The 17,627-nt window shown below is 43.5% G+C and overlaps 3 protein-coding genes across 3 annotated transcripts; all 3 read right to left on the bottom strand.

Annotated features, from left to right (window-relative positions):
• Positions 1 to 3,426: 3,426 nt before the first annotated feature.
• LOC121303747 (putative transcription factor Ovo-like 1) lies at positions 3,427 to 4,357 on the bottom strand. Its single transcript, XM_041234523.1, has 2 exons — positions 4,184 to 4,357; positions 3,427 to 3,737 (listed from the first exon to the last, which is right to left on the bottom strand). The coding sequence occupies exons 1-2, from the start codon at positions 4,296 to 4,298 to the stop codon at positions 3,427 to 3,429; spliced, it is 426 nt and encodes a 141-aa protein (XP_041090457.1). The 5' UTR covers positions 4,299 to 4,357.
• On the bottom strand, positions 4,358 to 6,131 carry LOC121303748 (putative transcription factor Ovo-like 1). Its single transcript, XM_041234524.1, has 3 exons — positions 5,807 to 6,131; positions 4,455 to 4,614; positions 4,358 to 4,367 (listed from the first exon to the last, which is right to left on the bottom strand). The coding sequence occupies exons 1-3, from the start codon at positions 5,904 to 5,906 to the stop codon at positions 4,358 to 4,360; spliced, it is 270 nt and encodes an 89-aa protein (XP_041090458.1). The 5' UTR covers positions 5,907 to 6,131.
• Positions 6,132 to 13,587: 7,456 nt separating this feature from the next.
• opa3 (outer mitochondrial membrane lipid metabolism regulator OPA3) lies at positions 13,588 to 15,868 on the bottom strand. Its single transcript, XM_041234684.1, has 2 exons — positions 15,668 to 15,868; positions 13,588 to 14,530 (listed from the first exon to the last, which is right to left on the bottom strand). Exons 1-2 carry the CDS (start codon positions 15,807 to 15,809, stop codon positions 14,211 to 14,213), a joined length of 462 nt encoding a protein of 153 aa, XP_041090618.1. The 5' UTR covers positions 15,810 to 15,868; the 3' UTR covers positions 13,588 to 14,210.
• Between the last annotated feature and the right edge of the window lie 1,759 nt (positions 15,869 to 17,627).

Below are 17,627 nucleotides of genomic sequence, written 5' to 3' on the forward strand. Positions count from 1 at the left end.
GGGCAGTGGCAGCTAAGGGCAGCTACAATGGGAGGAAGCTATCTTTGAAAGGATTGGACCACAGTATGCTAACTGTAATTGTACCATATGCTTTGAGAATTCAGACAAGGAGAATGCACATGGGGGAATGCAAGCACGCTGTCCTTGGTAGAATGGGACCACTGACAGTGCAACATCTTATTTTGCCATGGCAGAAACACAATGGTGGAAGCAATCTCTCCCAGCCGGTATGCCATTGCACTGCAGAGCAGCGCAGTGAGGCTGTGGCTGCAGGACTCCTGTCTGTGCAGCAGAGGCTTGAAATGCATTGTGAAGCTACAATTGCTGATAACACTGTGGTGTGTTAGTGGTCCGGCTAGCTAGGGTTTATCAGTGGCATACTGCTTTAAATTAGGGCAATTTAATTCAATTTTTTGCATGCATTTCACTATGGTTTGCCATACCACACTTCTCTGTGCTCTTTGCAATGCTTTCCTATAATCTGCAAAGACTCATTTCTAAGAGTCTACCTCTAAACATCACAGCGTTTACAGCTGGTTTCACAAACCCTGATTAGCACTAAAACACAATCTAAAATACCAGGGCAAAGACACCTGGTTTAGTAAGTGCTGCGATCCATTAGGGAAGAGAGGGCTGTCAAGTTGTTGCTGTGACTATGCGCTCCTGTCAAAGTGTATGTAATAAGATTAGCCAGGCTGCTGTCTAGCTAAGCTCTGAATGCTTCTCTCAATTGGATATGGCAGAACTGGGATGGTGGTCAATAAATGTTGTCTTATAGACTGGGTCAGAGGTCAGAAGAATTCAAAAGATTTGAATGAGTAAATTGTCCAGCCATTGCAGTGGTACCCCAAAAATGATATCCAAGGCAGAACAATTCGGGATGGCCTACTGCACCCCGTTCAGACCCTTTACTCACTAAATATCTTTGTATCCATGTGCAGATCGTTCCACCTTACATGCAAGCGATTTTAATTGACAAAGTGCAAGATCAAACTCCCTATTCTTTGGCTCAGCTTGCATCATTTTTCCTTTCTAAAAGACACACTGGGTACACAGAAGTTTTTAAATGAGCGCTTCGAAACATTTTGTTTGAAAACATTATTCATTTTTGCTTTTAATAATGAAGTACTCCGAGCAGAAGGAATTCTGCTCCCTAAATGTTACTGGGGGTTGTGGTTGAGCGCCCTCTTGTGGAAAATTGTGTGTAGTGCAACATAAACTCTTTCATAGGACCTTCCCTCCGTTTGCATTTATTTCAGCTTTTCATCTGTTTTTTTTTTATTCTGATTTAATGACTAGGCATGCGTTTGTTGCTGGTTGCCTCTAATGCACATTTCTATTTCTCTTGCACTCTTTGTATGACAGTTATGACAAAGCAAAGCGTGCGCAAGAAATACCCTCTCAATGGGATTTGAGGGAGACAACGAACTCTTATGCTCGCTGCTGGGGGCAGCAGATATAAGTTACTGACGTTACAGGATTTTATTTTTTATTTCAATCCTGACCTCGCACCCGCCCGTCTGAAATGCAATCCTTGCGCCTCTCAATACAACTGCAGACCGCCAGTTGTGTCACCGAATTGTTCCAGGTTTGGCCACAAGGAGGCGCTGTTCTTCCAGTCTCACAGTATGAAAGCTGAGATAATTAATTACCTTTTCCCTTCTCTCTTAAAAGGCAATGAAAACCTTAAAATCTAGCTGAAAACGTATTTTTTAATTTGATGTTTTATTAGCGAGCAGTTCAGAGCACATTTTAGTTACAGCTACATTTTGTATTTAGCTATACTGTAGTTTATTGCCTAACTCAAAAGTTACAATTGTGTTATTATATACACTAACAGCCCTTGTAGTCTGTATAAGCGGTCCTGCAGTAGCAGAGCTGGCTGGTGTGCTGGACGGAGGGAGGGGCTCCCTGCTACCCCCTGCAGGAAGAGGGAACAGGAGTGCCTGCACAGAAACCTGGCTGTACTCCCGTGCTCCTGCCACCCTGACCTGTAGATATCCATACCACTGGGGGAATGGCGATGCTTTTGTGTAAGGAACTGCTGTAATTATTGAATGCATGTGTTATCAGTTTTATTTTACATTAACACACGCACAGAGCAGGGGAAATAATAGGGAGAAATTTGAAAATTGATAAACCATAAAACTCATGTCTACGAACCTGCTAAGGGGAATCCATCGCACTTTCTGTAAGTGCACAAGCAACACGTAACCAATACAGAAGGGTGAAGCAGGGGGTCGCTATGCCAGCTGCCAGCCTCTAGCTCCTTCACGCGACCGCTTGAAGTTGGGAGTGTAGAATTGAAGTGTTTCTCTTCACGGCTTCCAATGAATTGAAAAATCAAGTTTACCATACCGCTTGCGTTTCTCATATAGGGAAAGTCCAAAGAAATGATTTATTACATTGGCTGGAATTATTTTGTTCCCCCTATATACGTTAAAACCAATGTAATTGATGCATGTTGATAATATGGAATACTATACATACAAAGTTTACATTTCAGCTTCCTAGGTACGTAGTGACTTCCTGTGCTGTAGGTCACAGGGTCTGATTGTCGCTAAATTATTGGAGTGATCCTGACCTACTCCACAGGAAGTGAATGGCTACCATGAAGCAACAGCACTTTTAGTCTTGTGTACTATAATATATTCAAAGCTATTCAGCATTAGAAGAGAATGTCATCAGCAGTGATTGCAGCTAACAGAATATATCTTTTGCCGTTTTGCACTTCCAGTAGCTACTTCAAATGGACAACTTTAAAATAAACACGCCCATTAGCACGCTTGTATTTTCATTTTAAAACACGATATCTGATATTGCTTTAGGTTAAATGACGCTCTCAGTTTGTACGCCTGTTTTCACAGATTATCTGTTTGCACTTCCGGGTCATGTTACATGTCAGTCAATCGGAGAAGCAGCTGATTGGTTCTTGACAGGAAAGAAGCCGCTTGCTGCAATGTGTTTCTTTCAAAACTGCACATTTGAGATGGCTTGACGCTAAACGTATGTTAAGAGCATGCTTTATTTTTATAAACACACTGACCTTGAATAGAACACAAAGCTTGGTTTTACATGGGAAAATAAATAAATATACAGTGCTACCTTTACAGTAAAACACATCTATAATCAGCAAGTCAGCAGTGCTTTCAAGATTCATTTGAAGCAGGTAGTACTGCCTATCTCTATGGGTGTGTGTCCAAGGCACTGTCTATAGTAGGGTGTGGGACTCAGATAGTACACTGCACTGTATATAGTAGGCTGTGAGACCCAGGTTGCTCCCTCTGTCTCATAGGGTGTGAGTCCACAGTAGTGCACTATATCTAGGCTGAGTCCCAGGTAATATCTATCTCATTGGTTGTGAGCCCCAGGCAGCCTCCATGATCTCACTGGCTGTGAGTCCCAGGCAGTACCTGAGGCTGGCTGTCACAGGTAGTACCCTGCAGGCGGCCCAGGGTAAAGCAGCACTGCTCCCAGCTTGCTGGCAGCGCTGGCCCCGTGCTTGCGGAAGTATCGCCTGAGCGCAGGGCTGCCCGGGTGGCGCTCGCGCATGTGCAGGAAGTACTCCTCCCCGCTGACCGAGGTGAAGCCGCAGTCCTCGCACACGAAGATCTTGGAGCGCCGCTCGCGGTACGCGTACTGCTGAGTCACGCCGTGGATCTTCTTCAAGTGCGACTCGAGGGAGCAGCGCTGAGTGAAGGCCTTCTCACAGAGCTCACAGCCGTACGGACGTATACCTGAGAGAGAGGGAGAGGAGAGAAGGAGGGGCTTAGAGAGGGAGATGAGAGAGGGGGAGGGGCTTAGAGAGGGAGAGGAGAGAGGGGGAGGGGCTTAGAGAGGGAGTGGAGAGGGGGATAGGGGAGTGAGGGGCTTAGAGAGGGAGTGGAGACAGGAGGAGGTAATAGAGGGATAGAGGGGGGGGGGGGGGGGTGAGGTAATAGAGGGATAGAGGGGGGGTTACAGGGAGGGAGGAGACTCCAGGGAGCAGTACAGAGGTATTAAAAAATCCCTGAGATGAGAGTGGGAGTGGGAGTGAGAGAGGTGGGCGGGGGTGGGGGGAGGGGGGTGGATGAAGCCCTTCTCACACAGCTCAAAACACCAGTCTAGTGCTCTGTTTCAAGACTGCTGCATAGCTCTGTTTCAAGCTCTGCTGGGTTGTACAGTGGGCGAGAACGCCCCCTACCTGTGTGCGTGCGCATGTGCCTCTTGAGGTCGAAGGTGTCGTTGAAGCCCTTGGCGCAGTAGCAGCACACGTGCTTCTTCACAGAGCTGTGACACTTGAGGTGACGCGTGAGCATGCGCTGCAGAGGAAACACCTTGTTACAGACCGGGCACAGGAAGTCACCGTGCGAGTGAGCTAAACGACCCTGAAACAAGGAGGGACCGGGGTTAGATACAACACACACAGACACACACAGAATGAGGCAATCTCTCTCTCTCTCACCTTGGTTCGCGGAGCGGGATGTGGGACCACACTGGGGTTGTAATGATGCAGGGTGTCTCCGGGGGGCCCCAGGTTGGGAGTCTGTGTCCGCCACTCTTCCGCTGTCTTCCCCACTCCAGTCTCTGACTCTGGGGCTGGCTCGAGGACAGGGGCTGGCAAGGGGCAAGGTTCTGAAAACAGAGAGAGAGAGAAGCCTGGAAGACCGTTAAAAAATTCTCTTCGGAGACTTTGAAAAATTGTGTCTGTACAACGTCCTTTCACAGAATATACGTGGTATATCAGAAACTTGACATGACACTGATATATATATATTACGTCAGCAAACGTTCAGATAACTCTATGTATGTTATTATTATAATTATAATTAATATATAATTATATTAGATTAAGCTCTTTTGTACAGCGGTATCAACGCTATGCTTTAGTGCGAGAGGTCCCGGGTTCGCGCCCGCCCTCCGCCTGTGTGTGGATTGCCTCTGCCTGTGTGAGGCGCCTGCCTGCGGGGGGACCTATTTCGCTACAATATTAATAATTATAATTACCAGCTTCACTATTGCACACCCAGACGGTTCACCTGATTTCCAGCAAATGCACCAGCTTTATATTATTGGCTAGTCGTTTAAATCAAGACGCTACTGAATTGCAACACGGTGACGATTTTCAAAGGCAGTATGCTGTTATTTATTTACTTATTTTTGGGGGTTCCTGCTTCAATCCCAGCTCAGCCACTGCCTCACTGGCCCTGAATATCAAGTGTGGCCTCCGATAGTCCGAAACTCGCTGTTTTAACCCGATTTATAAAATGAAATACTTGTCTGCTGTTTAGTTGCGACAGGTGGAAAGGTTGCAATTTACGTAAAGGTGGCAGAATAACTATCCAGTGTTTAAAATGAGAAACATCTATGTTAATGATGCAAATGACAGCTTTTATGTCATTTCAGGATTTCAATCAAAGGACAGGTAGGATTGAGGTACATCAGGACAAAGAAAAAATCAAACATTGCATTCCTGGACCTTTTGTTTTCACTCAATTCATCATGCATCGTGTTCTCCAATCGCACAAGCCTCTTATTATTCAAAATTATAAACGCAGACCTAGTGAACAAACACCCCACCGTGAAACTGTGCATTGAGACAGCTTGATGAATGGGGCTGAACTGCAACCCACTTTGAAACAAATACAGAACTAAATAAATAAACTGATTGTTCTGTATATCTGTAATATATTTTTGCTACCTGGTTACATATAGCAGTGCCAGTCTGTGATATGTGATCCACCGGTATGTAGAATTGATGTCATTTGTGGTATTGTAATGATACTGCATCAGTCAAGCCCTGCTCACTGATATAGTTAGTGCTTACCTGGTATGTACCCATCACCACGTTGCTGTTCGGGGGTCTCCTTCCAGCGTCGAGCCACTGACAGACCCTGTCGCTTCTTCACCAGGAAAGAGCGTGGCATCTTTCCACCAGACCGGCTTCACTCTCCCTCCTTCCCAGTATGCACCAGTCTCTTCACACCAGTGCACCTCCTTCCCAGTGCAGACAAACTTCCAACTTCAAACTGGAACCAGTGTCTACCAGCAGAGAACTATCAGAAATTCTTATCAGTCCCTAACTCTCAGTACACATCAGTTTCTCTATCCTTTACTGAACCATATAAAGTAATTCCTCCCAGGAAAATGTTTATCCCAGTGTTTCGCTACTCCTCTCTGTATGTCTGTTCTATACTGTTAGGTATCAGTTGCTTTATCAGTATCCTCTCTTTGTGTGCCGGGATCAGTATTCCAGTTGTGTTCTGTTAGAGATGGTAGGTTGGAAACTTTATTTCTTCCCTCCCCCTCCCTTCTAGCAGTGATTTCCCTAACTCCGCATCTCAGCCAATGGCAAATGCACAGTAAGAGTGTATTGAAAAGCACCCCAGCATTAACAGTCCCTGTTCCACTTTGCATGTCGATCTTTGCAAATGGAATCGCTGAACATCCTCCCCATGCAAATTCAGTGCAGACAGCCGGAGCATTTGTTTTTTCGCTATTGAAATTAATGTTCTTGCAGCAGGGAGCATTCAAATTGATAACAGAAGCGACTTGCACAGATTATTTGATCAGTCTGACACACACCTGTTAGGCTGCTGTACCTGAGAAGGGAGCCTGAGTAAGAACAAGTTGAGGCTGGAAGCACTTTTTAAAAGTATCTTCAGAAGAAACACTGTGCTAAGAGAGGGGACTTGCTTGTCAGGACAGCTAGTGAGCTTCAAAATGCTGGAACGCCAAGATGGTTAAAGATAGTCTACTTGTTCTTAATATTCAATTTCTTGTTGGGTATCTCGTAAGGTGTCCGAAGAAGGACGAATACTCATATTCAGAATCAGTTTTGATGAAAGTTCAAGGTAATAACAATGCCATCATTTTGATTTGAGATAAAACCAGACTTGCCTATAAAAAAACTCAGAGAGTAACCAGACGATCCCTTATTTTTATGTCAGTTTTGATCTTTTAGACTGGACTGTCTGTTTTTACTTACACATAGAGTTACATGCCCTCCAGTCTTGGTGTTTTGTGATGAAACACTTTATTCTAACCCTACACTGCTCTGTACATACTGTTTAGAAACTCTATGGTCATCAGACTTCTCGTCACAGTGACAGCTCTGGTTTTTGGTTCCTAGGTGTGGGAGATGTTCCTGAAAGGCTTGCTTCGCAGTGCAGAACAAGGCGGTAGAAGGCTGCGTTTTTTCTCTGCTCATGTCTGATTCCAGTTCACAGCGTAACCCGAGACCAGACTGCTTTTCATAACTGAAGGATTTGTTTCAAGACCTGTAATAGACCAGTTCATTCTGTCAGAGTGTGTACAAGCTAGTTTTACATGACAAATGACACATTTACCTATAAACCTCTGTTTGTGAAAGTCCCAACTGATCCCCTTATCCTTTCCGTGCAGACTCTGTCTTTTTAATCAAACTTCTTAAAACCTTTGAGCTGAAACACAAACTGTAAAACCTGATTGTTACAAAAAAGTATTCTCGTGCAGCACTGGGAGGTTATAAAAAAGAAGGCTTCAAGATTGTCAAGCAAAACATTTTCTTAAATAAGACAGCAGTGATCCACCCACAATGTGATCTATTTTCTAATTTTTGATAAATATATTGGTATCCCTTCCCCAAGCAATGTCAATATTTAACAGGCAATCAATCTGACAAAATAATTCTGCGTCCTAACTCTTTCAGCTTTGTTAAGGATTTTAAATTCTTTCAGTGCCTCAGATGTTCTGTCCCTTAGGTCATTTGTACCAACGTGTACAAACCACTGGCTCTTTTTTTATCATGATTTAGTAATGTGTGCATTCTTGATTCAATATCCTTGATTTTATGTTCTTGATTGTTGCTCCAGGGATGTAAGTAACAGCCCTTTCTAACGTATCTTTATGGCTAAAATCACAGTCGACAAAGAGTATCACTGAATCACCCACTAACACCAACTCACCACTGTTTTCATCCATCGTGCAGTCAGCATTGCTCAATGCCTGAAATCTGTCAGATTGATCCATCTCCTCTGTTTTCATACTTTTTCTAACATTCACTCAGTCCCCACTCTCTCTCTGGTTTTGCTCTAAGTCTCTCAAGTCCTGGAGACTAGAGGCCCAATCCTGCAGCTTTTCTACTGGGTATTCCATCATTGGCTAAAGATCTGGAACACCTGTTAATCTTGACTAATTAAGCCAATACTTGGTGCAAGTAAGTAATTGAGAGCTCTTGGACACAAAAACTAGATCCAGGAGCTCTCCAGGACCCCTGCTCTACACGTACACTTCCACTATCTTGCTGCAACTCTGAAATGTCGCAAGGCGCAGCACATTCATAAGACGAAAATCTAAATCACACCCACTTTTTCACATAAAAGCGTTAATGGACTTAAGCTATTTCCTTGTAGCATGGACACAACATTGTGTTTCCAATCCTGATCCCTTGTTGATTGCATACAGTTTTATGTTGCTTAGTGAACCCATTTTTGTGCATTTATTTGTTGGTGCTGCAGTGAGCAAGGCGTCTCTACGGGGAGATGGGGCGACCTGTCCGTTGGTTTTTAATGGGCTAGGTTTGGAGTACCCCTGCCCCCGTGCTTTCTATACAACATTCATTGTGAAGGAACAGTATTCTCCAGAGAACACAGTCTTTCCGGCCTGCTCATCCCTACTGCTAATCAAAGCGCTGGGTTTGTTTGCAGATGTAATCCCAAAGGTTATTGTCGGCTGCAGTTGATCTAGCAGCTTTCTAAACTGCAACGGCACACACGCTATGCAAAGCGTCTTCACAGAGGGATGAAAGGAGGGCTGCACCTCACACACAAGCATGCACACACGCACACGCACGCTGCTACCTGTCTTTGTGGCGCTCCACTTTCTAAAACCGCACCTTTCTAAAAGGCCTCGCAACGGTTTTATTTAGTTTAGTTTTTGTTGTTGATGTAGCTGTAACATATAAAGAGGTTCAGTTAGTTAAAAAAAGAAACCCAACAAAAAGCCGACCCCTTACGAAACGCACTTTGAAATGCAATGTTGGAGTCAGTAAAGGTTTCAAATGTAATAATATATGTTTGTGACCTTACGTGCACAGTGCACGCCCTCGCACGGCCTTCATTTGCATACAGTGCTGCTGCAGCCTTCTCCAGGAAACGCACAGTTTAGGGCAGTTATTTCGTGACACGACTTCGTGAAAGAATGTTTTTTTTTTTTTTTTTTCTTTTGGTCTGTTCTAATGAATTAAATAAAGATTTGTGTTTGCATGTACAGTGTTACAGAAGCCACTAGTCTAGAACACTGAATAGAGTTCCAAGATTATAGTCCCTATTCACAAACATGAAAAGCAAGACATAGCTGTATTTGTCTTGTATTAAAAACACACAGTGAGCTTTGCAAAGAGTAAAATTCCTATAGTTTGACAATGCTTGGTGGTCCAGTGGTAAATTGGAAGTGACTCTGTGATGCATCGTTCACCCCCCTAGTCCCTTTAAGTCACTTTCGATAAAAGTGTCTGCTAAATTACTAAATAATATTAATAAGAAGAAGAAGAAGAAGAAAAAGAAGAAGAAGAATTATAATAATGTGTGCTGCTGAGTTGTGTGGTTCATTGTCAGGGCATTCTTGTAAATGCATCTGTTATGAAGTCAGAGTGAGAGAACTGTGGATTCAGCTCATCATGTCCTTGCCAAGGTTATTCAAATCACAGTTTCAGGCAAAGAGGAGAGAGACCAGGCTTAGGGAAATCTCAGCTTGGGAGACAACACCGTTTTTGTTTATCATTTGAAATCCTGTTGGTCACAGAGAGGTCAACCTGCACAGGACAAACCTTGACTGACTCCCCCTATTCCAGAGAGGACAACCCTGACTCGCTCCCCCATTCCAGACAGGACAAACCCTGACTCGCTCCCCCTATTCCAGACAGGACAAACCTTGACTGACTCCCCCTATTCCAGAGAGGACAACCATGACTCGCTCCTCCATTCCAGACAGGACAAACCCTGACTCGCTCCCCCTATTCCAGACAGGACAAACCCTGACTCGCTCCCCCTATTCCAGACAGGACAAACCCTGACTCGCTCCCCCTATTCCAGACAGGACAAACCCTGACTCGCTCCCCCTATTCCAGACAGGACAAACCCTGACTCGCTCCCCCTATTCCAGACAGGACAAACCCTGACTCGCTCCCCCTATTCCAGACAGGACAAACCTTGACTGACTCCCCCTATTCCAGACAGGACAAACCCTGACTCGCTGCCCCTATTCCAGACAGGACAAACCCTGACTCGCTCCCCCTATTCCAGACAGGACAAACCCTGACTCGCTCCCCCTATTCCAGACAGGACAAACCCTGACTCGCTCCCCCTATTCCAGACAGGACAAACCCTGACTCGCTCCCCCTATTCCAGACAGGACAAACCCTGACTCGCTCCCCCTATTCCAGACAGGACAAACCCTGACTCGCTCCCCCTATGCCAGACAGGACAAACCTTGACTGACTCCCCCTATTCCAGAGAGGACAACCCTGACTCGCTCCCCCATTCCAGACAGGACAAACCCTGACTCGCTCCCCCTATTCCAGACAGGACAAACCCTGACTCGCTCCCCCATTCCAGACAGGACAAACCCTGACTCGCTGCCCCTATTCCAGACAGGACAAACCCTGACTCGCTCCCCCATTCCAGACAGGACAAACCCTGACTCGTTCCCCCTATGCCAGACAGGACAAACCCTGACCTGCGCATTGCTTACTGCGGCTTGTAGGGGCAGAACCACCACCTGCTTAGTAATGTTGAATAGTTAAGTTAAAATTAATCGGCCATTCGAAAAAAGCATTATAAGGTCACGCATTTGATGTGTGGCGCTGTTTGTTGTTTGGTGCACACTTTGCTGTTTGCACATTACTCATATTTTAAAAATATGATTTCTATGTAAAGACCCTGTGCTTCACAATAGTGAATATAATTACAAAATCAACATTGCTAGTTCGTTATAAACTTTAAACTCACACAAACTTTGCTATTCCAGCTGACTGGTCAGTATTCTCTCGACTTTATTGATTGTGCGACCCAGGGACCAGCTGACTCAGGCAGTGGAAGAGTCAACAGAGCATTCACAAGCTAACGCAGCTCAGCACACGTAGTGAGAAATGCAGAACATACTGAAACTGTTCGCAAAACAACAAAGCAAGCGCATGACTGCTTGAATGAATTGAGGGGCTGATTTCTCTACAATTGAACTCTTTAGCGGATTGCTAAACGTTTAGTAGCATTGAACTGAAGTGTCCAAAACACTCAATCTGAATTCTAAGGTAAAACTATTAAAGTCAAGGAGACAAGCCCAGTGCACTGTTGAAGCCACTATCCAAAATGTTTGTCTGCTTCAGTTTTTTTTTTTTATAGCTTTACTTTGGTAAACTAAACTGTATTCACTTCACAGGAGCACAGGCCTCTATAACAGCTCCCTCTCTCTCTCTCTCTCTGCAGGGAGTGGTTGCAGTCAGACCCTAACTGTATGCAAACCTTCTGCTCTCTGTTTTTACAGGGAAATGCAGGAGGATCAGCCCAGCACAGCACAGAGAAGCACGCAGGCACTGAAACGGGACCTCTCACTCGCAACTCAGCTTGATTTTAGTGTCTCCTTCTTGACATAAATCCTTTTTAGAGCTTCTGAAATCAGTGTTTGTTTTGAGAAATGTCCGCACATTTCACAGAGAGCACAAAATCTGTGCCTGTCAAGGTGTTCTTTAAAAAAAAAAAAAAAAAAAAATGATTTACTGATAAGTAAATTTAAATGTTCTTTCATTTCATATATCTTGTTATGTTTAATAAGCAGTACACATATAATAGTGAAGCATGTAATATTACATGTTTTTGCACAGTTAGATCTATTTTACTAATGTATTAATGTTTTTTTTTCAATACTAAGACCCTTGTTCTTGCCTGCTGCTCTCTTCACCGCACTGCCCCCTCCTACCTCCAATCCCTCATGTCTCCCTGCCCTCACTCTCTCCGCTCCTCTACTGGCTGACTTATCTTCCCTAGCCCCTCTGTGGTGGAACCAGCTACTGACCAGCTAAGACTGCTCTTGGAGATCTCTTGATCCACCCCTCTACTCTGCACTGGACTCGCCTGAGCTCAGCACCACGTTACTGGATCCTCAGCTGATGCACTGTCCTTGTACTATTGCAGATATAACTTCTTGTAATCCTAACTTGTTGCATTCTAGTTCATATTCTATTCTGGTAGTATCATTATTTGCTCTTACTGTAAACTACACTGTATCGCCTTCGACACACCAGCCTGCTTTACTGGTCTCAACGCTCAACAACTACTCACTTCTCCCACCCACCCGGCAGTCAAAGACCTATAATAACTCAAATAAAACCCACGAACAATAGCCATAGGACCCTCGGCTGTCAATCATATCCCGTAACGTGCTGCAACCACATTCCGGACACACACACTGGCACATGCCATTCGTGCAAAACTACCCTGACCCCTAGTGGGGGTGCTGGCACATTGCAATACTGAGCTGTATCATACACACCAATCCTACTGTCGTGTATTTCTAAAACAATACTGACACCTATAGGTGAGAACAAGGAATGCACTCTTGATGTACAGCATTTTAATAGAAATATTTTTATTCATGTCTTTCAAAATAACCAACGGGTATAAAGGTGTGTAGTTATTTAATGCTATTACAGCATATCATACAGAAATTAGCTTGTCTGTTAGGTAGAGTCACTTTTAAGGTCATATTTCCATTTGTTAATGAAGATCAAAATAATCAAATGTAACTTGAAAACCTATTCTTTTCACAGCGCTGGTACACACAGCATGCCTAAGACAGGAAACTGGAACAGAAGAGCAGCTTCTGAACGGGTCAGAGTTTCTTAACACCAGAAAATAAAAAATAAATAAAATAAAACCATTGTTTTAATTACTAGTTACCAAAAGCACACACCTGCCCAGCGCTGGGGTTACCTGTGAGAATCCTTTTCATCCTGTGAGAGCTGTACAGCTTCCTGCTGTTATGAGGCCATGTGGCATATCTTGTCTTGTGCTAAAAATTAATGTTACAACAAAATGTTCCTAAATACTGAAACACTTCCCTGGAAAACAGTAAATGCTTAATTGTAGAATATTTTGTTTCATTAGGTCCACCTTTTAAAGACATTCTATTATCACCATCAGTGAATTATCAACCAAAACATAAATCAATATAAAAAATAGCAAGACATGTGAAATTCCCCCTTCTTGTACTGAACAGAGCTTTCTTTAGCAGAAATATTTCCCAACTTTAATGCAGCTGGAGTCTTTTTCAAACTGGCTGCCAGGTTCCTGAATGCAGTGTGTTAATCAGGCAAATGCTTGCTGCATTTATTTTTAAGTGACAAAAACCATGTATAATTACACTATACTTTCAGAAATGGGCATTTTCACAGGGAACTACATTGTACAGGGCAATGGGTACATTTCACGGAAATTGTAAAATCTGTGAAAAACACACCCTTACTGATCGCTACTCCAGTACGACTGTCAGTGAGATCAAACATGCTGCACATCACCAAGCTATTCAGTCCTAGATATAAACAAACAGGCCAACAAACAATAATAAAAAAAATAATAATTCAGTCTTCTTTAATGTACATTTCATTGGAGTCAAAACACAATCCAGCAGTTCCATGTTAAACAGGATCAAAGCTCATACAATTCTGTCAAACATTACCAGATTGCTAACCCTGGTTTCAAAATCCCTTTCTAGAGCCCTTTTATTTTGTTGCTCCTTGGCTGTAAAGCAGAAGTTATGAAGTTTGAGGGGACTGAATCTAACCTAGAACATTGGTGGAGACTTGATCAAAGTTTTTAAAATGCTAAATGGCGTTACCCTACTTGCCATTTCCTGCAGAAAACAGTGCAGACACAGATCAGACCATGTTGCGGTTCTGGAATAGGGTACTAGACCAAGCTGTTGCTGATCCTTTTTGGTATCTTTTAACAATTTATAATGTAATGCAAAAAAAGAAAAGAAACAGATTTGAAACCCTTAGTTAGCACTCTTTAAAGCCCACCTATACCAAATGACCACCAGTTCACTGTGACAACTCTGACAATCACTTTGATAAAGGAAGCAACATCTTTCAACACTCCACGGCAGACAGAAATCCTTATCAGTCCTTATTCCGCATTAGAAGGCAGCACTGGCTCACGTTACCCCCCTGGCTATAAGGAATAAAGTACAGTGACTTATTTGGCAGGGCCAGTGAGTAGGCGTCTGTTGACCTCTCTCAGCTGGGCGTCCAGCGTTTCAGTGGTGAGGCTCAGCTGCGTCACTTGATCCTGAAGGCTCTGCAGTTTACCATTCAGCTCCTCCTCCTTGTGGCGCGTGTTGGCGCTCTGCCGGGCATATTCAGCAATCATACAGACTCCGCCCACGGTGAAGATGACTGCCTCCCCCAGCAGCTCTGCACCCAGCTCGGCTGCAGCCTCCTCGTTCAGTGGCTTGATGTGCGTGCCCCGAAACCCCATGATCCGCATCTTGGCACGCATGTCCACCCAGTGGTACACTGCGGAAACACAATAACAGAGCGAGTCAGCTCGGAAACACACTGGAGTACTCTCTGATTGTGCGATTCTGTGATTTCAAATTCAGTGGCTTCTGTTTTTTCTGTCAATAACCAATCAGCTTCTTCCTCTATTGACTGACATGCTTGCAGCCAGTCACGTGCTCTGACCCAGAAGACACTGCTGGGGTGAAATGGTCCAGGAAGTAAAGCAGTAACAGACTTCCTGGAAGACAAGCAAACTGGGAGTTTTCTTTAATCATTGAGGCATTTAGCAGACGCTTGTATCCAAAGCGACAAAGAGCGGGTGAACTATGCATCACAACTCCTGCTGCAGAATCACTTACAATAGGACAAGCAGGTGAAGTGACTTGCTCAGGGTCTCACACACTGAGTCATTGGCTGAGTTGGGATTGAACCTGGAATCTGGTAACATGCCCCTTTCTTTAACCACTGGACCACCAAGCCTGGATGAACCTAGTTTATCAGATGTTTAAAAATCTAAGTCAATATTTGTTTCTTTCAAAACTGCACATTTGAGACCTATGTAGCTAATGGATCTGCAAAATGATTTACTTAATTATTTTGTTAGTTACACTAAGAAGTGCCGAGAGGTACATAAATCGTACATGCTAGGATATTTATTAAAAATAATAGATACAGCATCGCATCTTACAGATGTAACAACTGTGGTTTATACACTGGGCAGAACCGAAACCTGAGACAGGGAGGCCCGCCACATGCATTGGTAATAATATTACAGTAATCTTCAACGTGTGTACTTTCACTCCTTTCTCCTGTTAAAACAACGAATACACTATTTAAATAATTTTACCGTCCACTAATACTGTTATGAGTATTTGAAGTAAAAACCCTCAATGACAACTTGTACCGCCCTCAATTGCCCTTCCCTGTTCCTATTGGCTACACGGCCAATCAAAAACGCGCCATTGACGCCCACCTCATAATTTCACTGGCCTGCTTCACGGCCTATCAATGCTAGAAGACCAATCAGATCCCGACGAACGCCAGCGCTGTGTTCTATTGGCTGCTCGTCGGCCTATTTCCCGCCCTGTTGTTCTCCTCGTCGGTGCGGAGATGACATTGAATGTTTCAGATACACGCCGTCGCTGTACTTACGCTGAGCCGGCGGCAGGCAGATGTAGTTTTTGAAGAACTCGCTCCTGCGTGCCCCAGCTTTTATCCGGTTGGCAACGGGTTTGCTGAGCTGTCTTACCCCAAGGTAGAGAAGTTTAGCGATGGGAAAAGCTCCGGCCACCATGTTACCTTGCGGATAGGCGTCAGAAGTGAGGCGGGGATAAGGGCGGACAGCAGCGGGGGCGGACCGTGAATACTCCACCCCGTTATTACATTAACACAAAGGGGACAGAAAAGAAAGTAGCCAACGCGAGGTGTCAGTAGATGCCTTTTCTTAAGTTAACAAATACAGAGTCGTTTATGTCCCAAAAGTTGCATAGGGAGAGTTCAAATTAACAACCGTGGGAATATTCTGATGCGCAGAATATAACCTTACTTTGTTATTGGTTTCTGTTTAAGCTTTACTTTCATTTAAAAAAAAAAGACACCTTGTGATCAGATACATTCATAAACATATATTAACAGCCCCCACTAGTAAAACCCCAGAATTGCATATTTCTTATTGTTATTTCCATGAGTGCATACTGATGCAGCCTAAGTATTACATGTGTACTTTATAAGTTATGTGTCTATGAACATTCAAGCCAAAATATGTCAGTGATTTTGATATAGACTCCCTGAATATCACGTGTCAAGTTCTGACAGTCCGAAACTCTCTGGCTTTGTCTGTTTTAACCCGACTCTTATTCCCAACGTTGTTTCCACAAAAAAATTAAAAAAAAAAATTTAAAAACTTTTCCGACAGCTTGAATGGGCGCAATTTACATAAAGGCTTCGGAATAACTATTCAGTATTTAAATAAGAAACTTATGTGTTAATGACGCAAACGACAGCTTGGATGTCATTTCCAGCTCAATCAATGGACAAGAAAGGCGGTAGCAAAGGCGGAGAAAAACGAAACATGAGCGTGTTTCCGGAGATACCGAGAAAGAAGAGAAGTTACATTTAATATAACGTAACAAGTACGTCAGAAAAGACAGACAAAAGCTAGAGATCGTCAAAACTCCTCGATTTACAGAAGCTGAGCTGGGACTTCTAGTACAATACGTTTTAAGGCACAAAATGTCATGCAACAACTGACACACGGGTGTGTCTCAAATCAGTTACTCATAAATGAAGGCGTCATGGCTCGATTCAGAGACTTTGGCAAACACGTTTACTATTGTAAAACTGTAATGTGTTCCTAACAGGAGAATGCAGGCCAGGGTCACGTATACAATCAACTGCGCTCAGGTTCCCAGGAAAACCAGCAATGGCAAAAAACAAACAAACAAACAAACAAACTGCTATCTGTGGAAAGCAGATATATTTTTGTGAGCTCTTTAGAGTTGTCAATCAAAACTCTAATGAACCTAATTAATATTCAAATACGGGAGGGTATATTGAAATATTTCTGTCAGAGTTTCAAATTGGATTTGCGCAACTCGCGTTGTTGCTCCCCTTTCTTAAACGAGTACGAGAATATTTCAGATTGGGCAGAATTAGCAAAGCGCAAGCGCATTGTACCAGGACTCGCCCGCAATACGATCCGACATTCCTAGCGCGTTGCCCTATTCATGCATACTTTGATAATAATAATAATAGTAATAATAATTTTTAAAAATTACAAAAAACACCACTTCAGTAACATTTTTGTTTTGTTGTTGTTGTTGTTGTTGTTGCTGCCAAGGGAAAAACAGAGATCAGGAAAGTTACAATGCAGAGTCCTTCGCATGCTGCGACTAGTTCAGCAAATCTGTAGCAGATATGTTCCCTGACTCACACGTGGCAAAGCAAGTGAAAGCATTTATATGACAATTTCTGCATCAATTGCTTTAGAAATTCAGATTGATTGATGACATGTGCAGTGTAATGAATAACGTTGCAATACAACGTTGGTGTGTATTTTGGCTTTTTTTAATGTATGATAAACTTATTGACCTGTTTACAAAGTACTATAGCT

This window comes from Polyodon spathula, chromosome 35 (genome assembly GCF_017654505.1).
Source record: "Polyodon spathula isolate WHYD16114869_AA chromosome 35, ASM1765450v1, whole genome shotgun sequence".
NCBI classification, from domain to species: Eukaryota; Metazoa; Chordata; class Actinopteri; order Acipenseriformes; family Polyodontidae; genus Polyodon; species Polyodon spathula.

Coding starts and splice junctions, on each gene's coding strand:
- LOC121303747 (XM_041234523.1), bottom strand. CDS start 4,298: ATGCTCACGCGTCACCTCAAGTGTCACAGCTCTGTGAAGAAGCACGTG. Junction 3,738..4,183: donor GCACATGCGCACGCACACAG/GTAGGGGGCGTT, acceptor CCTCTCTCTCAG/GTATACGTCCGTACGGCTGT.
- LOC121303748 (XM_041234524.1), bottom strand. CDS start 5,906: ATGCCACGCTCTTTCCTGGTGAAGAAGCGACAGGGTCTGTCAGTGGCT. Junction 4,615..5,806: donor TGGTGATGGGTACATACCAG/GTAAGCACTAAC, acceptor CTCTGTTTTCAG/AACCTTGCCCCTTGCCAGCC.
- opa3 (XM_041234684.1), bottom strand. CDS start 15,809: ATGGTGGCCGGAGCTTTTCCCATCGCTAAACTTCTCTACCTTGGGGTA. Junction 14,531..15,667: donor CTGCCTGCCGCCGGCTCAGC/GTAAGTACAGCG, acceptor GTGTTTCCGCAG/TGTACCACTGGGTGGACATG.